The sequence below is a fragment of the Squalius cephalus genome (assembly GCF_949319135.1).
Source record: "Squalius cephalus genome assembly, chromosome: 2".
Classification (NCBI taxonomy): Eukaryota; Metazoa; Chordata; class Actinopteri; order Cypriniformes; family Leuciscidae; genus Squalius; species Squalius cephalus.
The window spans coordinates 11557379-11565615 of NC_137123.1; the positions used below are offsets into that span (position 1 = coordinate 11557379).

Genomic DNA, 8237 nt, shown 5'->3' on the forward strand with positions numbered 1-8237 from the left:
CATCAAAGTGCACATATCCATCATAAAAGATGATGGATAGATGCACTTTGATGGACTTCAAAACAGAATCGTCCATTCACTGCCATTATAAAGCTTGGAAGAGACAGGACATTTTTTTTAATATAACTCCGCCTGCATTCGTCTGAAAGAACACCTAGGATGGATTGACGGCCAATTTTCATTTTTGGGTGAACTATCCCTTTAAGGGTTTGCAAGCGAGTTTGTGTTTACCTGGGTACGAAAAATGTTTGTCCACAAATTGAATTGTAATTTATGGTTTGGAAATGGAGGTGTTTGTTGCTTGAACAGAATGTAATTTAGCTGCTCCCTCTATCTCGAAAAAAAAAAAAAAAGTGTGAATATGCAAACTAAATGAGAGATGAAAATGGTCTAAACTGAAATTGTGTCAAACAAAAATGGAAATAAAAGTACTAACACCAGAAAAATGTGACAGTTTTTCTTTAACCTTTTGTATATTTATATTACTTGTATTTAACGCACACATATCAACAGATCTCTCAACATGTTTTCGTTCTGGTAATACAAGCAATGATCAGATGCAGAAGTGCATAACAGTGAATGCCGTATTTTGTCTCATCTCGAAACGGGAAACTCACGAATATATGCATGCTTGTTACCAGGGCAACCAAATATCTCAGACACCAAATAGTGCAACGCTGACCAAAATGTGACCAAAAAGGCGGCTACATGACATTTGCCTACTTCTGTAAAATAACCAATCACTGTCAGTGAAACCCATAGTAATACCCTTGCAGTTTCACTTTAGTGTGTCGACAAGTGAAAAGGAGATTGATCTGAACACAGGTAAGAATTGAGTCTCCATTCATAATGGTCATAATCTGTAGGCTATATGATGCTAGGCGATTTGTTCAGTTTTGTTTATTATGTTGACAAGTTTTATGTTGGTGATTAGTGATTATAGGCCTGGACAGATCACAGCTTATCCACAGCCATAACACACACTTTCGCCAAACAAGCATTGGATGTTATTTAAATGTGAATAACAGGCAAAGTAATAAATAGTAAAAATGCTACAGTAACCTTTTTGGTTAGTCTTCTATGGTGCTCAAGTCCACCTGGGAAGTCGTGTTTAAAACGTCAGGTGATTAACTACAAAAAAAAAAAAAAAAAAACATGTTTTTAAACTACTTATGAAGAACAAAGAATGTGCATCAGGTGTGTTTTTTTTTTTTTTTTTTTTACTTTTTTTTTTTACTATTCATTTATTAAGTCACTTTATCCTTACATAGGCTATATATTATATAAATGTTTCAATGCCATTATATTTTGTTGTAAATAAAAAAGCCTGATGATGTCACTGCTAAATATAGCCTACTGTGAAAAGTTTGTCACTTGTGTAAACCTGCTGAAAATAATGCTTCCAAAAATAATGTCAAAAAATTGATCAATTAAATTCTATAAACTGAATTAGTTTCAAAAAAAAATTTTTTAAAACACTTTCAAACACTTCCGTGTGCGCTCAAATGCTCCCGTGTGTTGATCATTGTAGCCAATCACAGACATATGATGAGCGAGTGAACACAACAGCCAATTGTTTACGTGTTTACGATTCTGCTCAACAGCATTCAGAGTAACAATTTTAAAATTTCAGGGTGTATTCACACCAGGAAAGTCCGATAGTTCACTTGCTTTGGTCCGGACCAAATAGAATGTTGATTTTTTTTGTTTGGTACGGTTCGCTTTCACACTGCTCTTTTTGCAAGTGAACCAAAATGTGTAAACAAAACCACACGTGTGCTAAGGTCGTCCATTCATTGGACAGGAATTCTCAAGCAGGGAAAAGCAGGAAGTGCACAAACAGGCTCAGCATGGAGATATTTCGTTATGTAATATTTGTTATTTTACTGATTTGGTGTTATTCTCTACAAACGCAATATGAAGAAACTAATGAGCATCATATGATACAATGTCATCTATACAATGTTGTAATTAGGATTTAGAGAAGACAACGACGTGCTGCAAGACGGTTCCGGCGGAGAGAACAAACTTTTAAACCATTTAAGCGCGATAAGACAAAAGAGAACGCTCTGTCTGTGAATGTCCTGATGCACACACGACGCGCAGAAAGACGCGCAACAGTATCGCGTGCACAGACAGCGCGCCGGAATTCTCTTTCTCTTTCACGCTTGAATGAACAATAAGACACCATTATGCCAAAATGTCCGTTTTGTTAAGTATCCTCATAAGAGCAGTCAAATAAAAAGGCGCAGTTTTCTGCAATTGGGTCGGTTCATGTTCACACCGTAAACGAACCGTACCAGAGTTCGTTTGGAACCGTACCGAGACCACCTCTTCAGCTGGGTCTCGGTTCGATTGTTTGGTCCGCACCCAAGTTCGATTGCTGTATTCACACCTGCCCAAAAGGTCCGCACCAAGGGGGGAAACGAACTAGAGTTCGATTCAATCGAACCAAACAAGGCAGGTGTGAATACACCCTCAGGACCGACTTGGTACCGAAGTGGGTACTCACAGGTGTCAACTAGTCCAATGGCAAGAGTGAATGTCACGGGCGAGTGACGTCACGACCAGGAAAGGATAAAAGCACATCCGGTCTGACCGGTGTTAGCCTCTGTGCCTCAGCAAGTGCCTCTGTGTTACAAACGGTCTGTCATATTCATTGTTGTCTGACACAAAATCATACAGCTCAGTATCAGTTTATATAATGCCATACAAACACTGATTCAAGTTGTGTGCTTCTCCCTGCCCTCGTTATCTCACGGATGGGGATACACACGAACTTTGTGTGATGTGTTTGGGAGCGGAGCATGCTCTGTCAGCCGTCGAGGGGGCTGACCATGAGCATTGTGAGAGGCTGCTGCTTCGCACGCTCCGCTCTCGCCTGTCACTCTTAGATGAGGGTGTTCAGGTGAACGTTCCCTGCAGTTCGGGCCCCGCTGCTTCCGAGACATCGCAGAAGCTCTTAACGTGGGGATCGCAAATGGATCTCAGGGCGGGGTTTGGGATGGGTCCCGCCCTTTTTCAGCCTCTACCCGTGTGATCCAGTGCTCTATCTCCGGAGTTGGAAGCCCGCCCTGCTGTTCCTTCCGCCCCGGGGGAGAGACTGGTGCTTCAGCTGTCTTGTTCCGAGGAACTAGATGTGCTGAGCGTCGAAATGGTGGAAGATGAATCGCCAGCTCTTTCCCCAGCGCATAAGAAACTGGTGAAGGTGTTGTCTCGCGCTGTGTCTAAGTTTAACACAGAATGGCCAGCCGAGAAACAAGGCGCTCGTCCCAAAAGTTTATTAGATGAGCCCTTATTAACCTCAAGCACAGTACCTCCATCAAAGGGACTTCCATTGTCCATTGTCATAATCTGCAAGAGAATTTAGCCCCCAGATCCACGTCTACTCTTATATAAGGGGGCTAAAAGAACATGGTTATGGGGCGAAGCCCAAAGTAGAACAGGCGCCTGCCAGTTATCTGTCCCCAGCCTCGGCATTGTCCCTGAAGTCCCCAATGCTGCCCACTAAGCCACTAATACATAATCTATGCTAGTGGGTAAAGCATATACGGCAGCAGGTCAGACGCTCGTTATGAGGTATGAGGCCTTCATACTATGGCATATATTGCATATGCTATACGCCCTGAAGTGGAGAGTTTTTACTTGGTGTAATCTATGACAATGGGATCCAGTCAAGGTTCAAGTTTCTTCAAGATAGTTTCTCATCAGGGTTATCTCCTTCCACACTGTTTCCTTCCATAAGGTAAATGTTGCGGCCATAGCAGCCTACCACATCCCCCTGGGGGGTTTATCTATCGGGAGAGATCCTTTGATAATAAGTTTCCTTCGTGGCACACTGAGACTGAGACCTGCAGTTCGTACCAGAGTTCCAGCTTGGGATCTGGCACTTGTTCTAGAAGGTTTATCCTTTCGAGCCCCTTGATTCTGTTCAGAAAAGTTTCTGACCCTCAAAACTGCGTTCCTTACTAGCCATTTCCTCACTAAAAAGAGTAGGAGATCTCCAGGCCCTATCAGTATCTCCTTTGTGCCTTGAGTTTGCACCCAGGATGGTCAAAGCGTTCCTCTATCCGAAACCAGGATATGTACCAAAGGTTCCAACCAATATACAGCGGCCTATCGTACTGCAGGCATTCTGTCCTCCTCCCTTTAAAGATCAAGACCAGGAGAAATTTAATCTCATCTGTCCAGTAAGAGCACTGGACACATAGGTCCACAAAGCTGCCATGTGGAGAAAGTCTGATCAGCTGCTGGTATGCTTTGGGCCCCCTAAAAAAAGGCTTTCCTGCATCCAAACAGGCTGTTAGCAAATGGATAGTCGAGGCTATCTCTCTTGCATATGAGGTTGTGGGCCAGCCTTCACCTTTGACCACCAGAGCCCATTCTACTAGGGGTATGGCGGCCTCCAAGGCCCTAATTTCTGGGCTGTCCCTTCAAGAAGTTTGTTATGCAGCGGGCTGGTCTTCGCCGCTCTTGTTTGTCAGATTTGGATACCCCTGGGTCTAGAATTCTCAAGTCGTGACAGTTTTAACATTACAGGTTCTTGGCCGTACGGCGTTCAGGCATTCTCGTTCCCAAAACAGCATTGTCGCAGTGCGAGTTTCCCTCGAAAGGGAACGTCTCAGGTTACGACTGTAACCCTAGTTCCATGAGTAACAGCAGCAGCAGGGACAAAGGTCATATGGGCTGTATCTGGGCCACACGCAGTAAGCCACAACTCACACTAAGACCGATTTGCTGTGTGTGGCCCTGATACGGCCCATATGGCCTTTGCCGCTGCCAGAGATGAGCCCTTTGTGCCATAGTTTTCTGGATTTTGTCTGTCTCAGTTTTATCTGTTTCTTTTTTCGCAGATAAAGTAAGAGAGAGAGAGAGAAAAAAAAATCAATTATATCACAGAAAGATGCAGAGGAACATCATGGAAGAACCTTCTATTGTGAATATTATGCTGTTGGGCTCGACTGGATCTGGAAAGAGTGCTTCAGGAAACACCATCATAGGAATTAGAAAAACATTTAAAGAAGATTTGTCTCCTGAGTCTGTGACCAGAACCTGTGAGTCAGCACAAACAGAGCTGGATGGACAAACAATCACAGTGATCGACACTGTAGGACTCTCTGATACATCAGTAAAGATTAAAAATGCTGAATCTCAAATAGAGAAGATGCTTACTCTTCATAGTGTTGATGTGTTTCTGCTGGTGATCAGACTGGGTGAGACATTCACAAAGGAGAGAAGGAATGTTATGCAACTGAGCCAGCTTTTTTTTGGATCAAAGCTCTTAACTCACACAATAGTGCTCTTTACTCACGGAGATCTGTTACTTGAGCCAATAGAGAAATATCTGAATAAATGTGAAACACTGCGGTCAGTAGTTGATCAGTGTTTGGGAGGTTTTCATGTTTTTAACAACAAAGATGAAGATCGATCTCAGGTCACTGAGCTTCTGGAAAAGATAAAGAGTCTGCGAGAGAAGAATGGAGACAGCAGATACACAGAGCAGGATAAGAAGACTCTTCTACTCAAACAACATGATGCTGCAGTATCATTATTAGCAGGAGCAGTGGCAGCAGCAGCAGTAGGAGCAACAGCAGGAGCAGCAATAGTAATAGGAACAGTAGCAGGAGCAACAGTTGGAGCAGCAGTGGGAGCAACTGAAGCAGCAGCAGGAGCAAAAGCAGCAGTAGGAGCAGGACTAGCAGCTTCAGTGGGAGCAGCTGCATTAACTATTGGGAAAGCAGTGATAATGGGAGCAGCAGGAGGTGCAGCTTTGGCAGCAGCAACAGCAGTTAGTGCTGGAGTATATCTGTGGTACGCTAAATAATTCTTATAATTATTGACAGTTTCTTATTCCTTAGATTCCCCTTAGATTTCTTACCCCACCCCCCACCCCATGTGATGTTGCATATGTAACAGTGTTAAACAAAAGAACATTCATTTTTATTAAACAGTTTTGATGTGTGAATTCCATAAAAAATGCATTTTGTTATAATCATTGGTGTTGGAGGGCTCCCCTCCTGTGGTTATTTATGGTACTGCAGACAGTATATTTTGTCCCTATAGATGGGTTTCCGTTTCTCGAATTACCCATTATCCTTTGCGGCGCGCCGCCATGTTGTGTGTCAAAGCTGTCATGCTCATGTTTACCGCCTTTTCATTTACCCAAGTATTTTTGACTCTTTTGTGTTGAGATAACGATGACAAATTCCTCCAAACCTGATGCTAGCTCACATTGTCACATTGCAGGTTTCCAGAATGCGACCATTTTTGGAGAATGTGCGAGTTAAAATTTTATGTGGTCGCATTTGTGCGAGTGCATGGTCATGTACTACTCCGTTAAATTCACGCATGAATTCTCCTGCATTGAACTTGTTTTAGCGCCCGCCAAAATAAATTTTTGTCCCGCCAAAGACTTATTTGATCGGTGAGTAATGTAGATGAACTGCTGCACTTGTGACAGGGCGCATGTTTAACTGAAAGAACGAGCAGAAAGAGAAGAGAGAGAGCCGGTCGCGCGCGCGCTCTCTCTTCGGAGAGCCAGGCGAAAGTGTAAACAAGACTTCACCTTCTCCAAACTAAGCGCTGTCTTGCTCTCTCCCTCGTGGAAAAGTTAGTCTGGAGCCCTGCATTGACGGTTCACATCGCTGTAGCCAGGCGGCTGATATCTGCACAGCCCTTATTATACGGTAAGTTACATTTAGACTCAGTGTCAAGACAACAACAACACAACGTTCCGAACTAATTTAGTGTAGGAGAGAGATGGAGAGCAAAGGCACGGAGCAATGTGCTCCAGGTGTAGCCTCTGCCTCTGGCTTGACCAGCTGATGTGGCCACAGAGAAAGTGATGAAGGTGGACAATCGTCAGAGTGTGCTTCTGCCCAGCCTGAGCCAACACCTCTCAAGGGCTGTGTCGATAGTAGCCGCCTGGGTACAGCGATTTGACAGCCGATGAGAGCTAACGTTAGCACATTTAGCTAGCCCATCTTGGAAATGATTAGATAAAGTGTCACATCTCCAGAGCACAAAACCTCTAAATGTTTACAAGAGCAGCACTGAACATTAACTCCAGCCAAACGGAGAATAATCATATGATTTTCATGATCAGAATAAAGCCCAGTTTATTTGACGATACACAATATTATCATGCTCCGTAACACAAACGCTTGACCCACTTGACACACAAGATGGCGCCGTAAGGAGTTGCGGGAGAAATGACATCATCGTAAATCTATCTATTATCTTGCTGTAGATTCGAGTGTCGCTGCTGTGGTCTTTCATGAATGTCTGCAGTAGTTTCTCTTCAGATAACGTGATTTGTACTTGTTCTATCTAAAAGAATAAATCAGAGTTGAAAGAATCCACGTGTGAGTGTGTCATTCCACATCCATTCCACAGTCATGATTTTCTTATTATGTGATTTTCATGAAAAATGCAGCATGTTTATTACACATATTTTGGGTTCTTTAATTAAGCGTTACTGTTTCAAATTAATATGTTATATTGTTGCTGGAGATGGATGTGTGTGATTGGTTACGTGCATGTGCACATTTTTTTTTTTTGCATCATTGTGTACATTTGTAGAGGGAGTTCTCGAGATACGCCTCATTCACTAGCCTAAAAAGTGAAGAAGCATCGCTTGAAAATGTGTTCATTTAATATCATCTTTACAGATATAAAATGTACAAATACACACCATCATTGTTCTGCTCGAGTTGCGAGAAAGACTGTTCACTATATTGTTTTTCCGATGTATATGTGAGTCTTATGTCTTTGTTTTTAGCGTTAATGATCGTTGATGTGCATGTCACCGGGTGACGAATGGGAACTTTGGGGAACGGAACGAGTTACCCTGGGGGGAGACTTCCGGTGTGACACCAGGCCGGTTCCGGCGGCCTGTCATGGCCGCCCGTATTGACAAGCGGCAGCTGCAGCGGCTAATCAAGCGGTCACTGGAGCGCGTGTCTCCAACGGGGGATTTAAAAGCGGCGTTTTGAAGAGGCACGAGGAGAAGAGAAGAGGCAGAGCGGTTGCGAATTAAAGCGTGAGTCACGAGAGCAAGAGAGGCAAAAGTGGTGGATTCTGTACTCACCATTGTTGTTCTATGAACAGAGATCCCGTTATCCGCCGCTGCATTCTGCCATTACTGTCCTGTGGTAAGAAAAGACTCAGTTATTAACTGCTGGATTCTGTACTCACCATTGTTGTTCTATGAACAGAGAGATCCTGTCATCCGCCGC

General features: G+C 43.4%; 1 protein-coding gene across 1 annotated transcript; it reads left to right on the forward strand.

Annotated features, from left to right (window-relative positions):
- The first annotated feature begins 754 nt into the window (after positions 1-754).
- LOC307147000 (uncharacterized protein) lies at positions 755-7351 on the forward strand. Its single transcript, XM_079851423.1, has 2 exons — positions 755-825; positions 4854-7351. Exon 2 carries the CDS (start codon positions 4904-4906, stop codon positions 5822-5824), a length of 921 nt encoding a protein of 306 aa, XP_079707549.1. The 5' UTR covers positions 755-825; positions 4854-4903; the 3' UTR covers positions 5825-7351.
- Positions 7352-8237: the final 886 nt, after the last annotated feature.

What these genes read in the sequence shown, in the direction of transcription:
- LOC307147000 (XM_079851423.1), top strand. Translation starts at nt 4,904, where the DNA reads ATGCAGAGGAACATCATGGAAGAACCTTCTATTGTGAATATTATGCTG.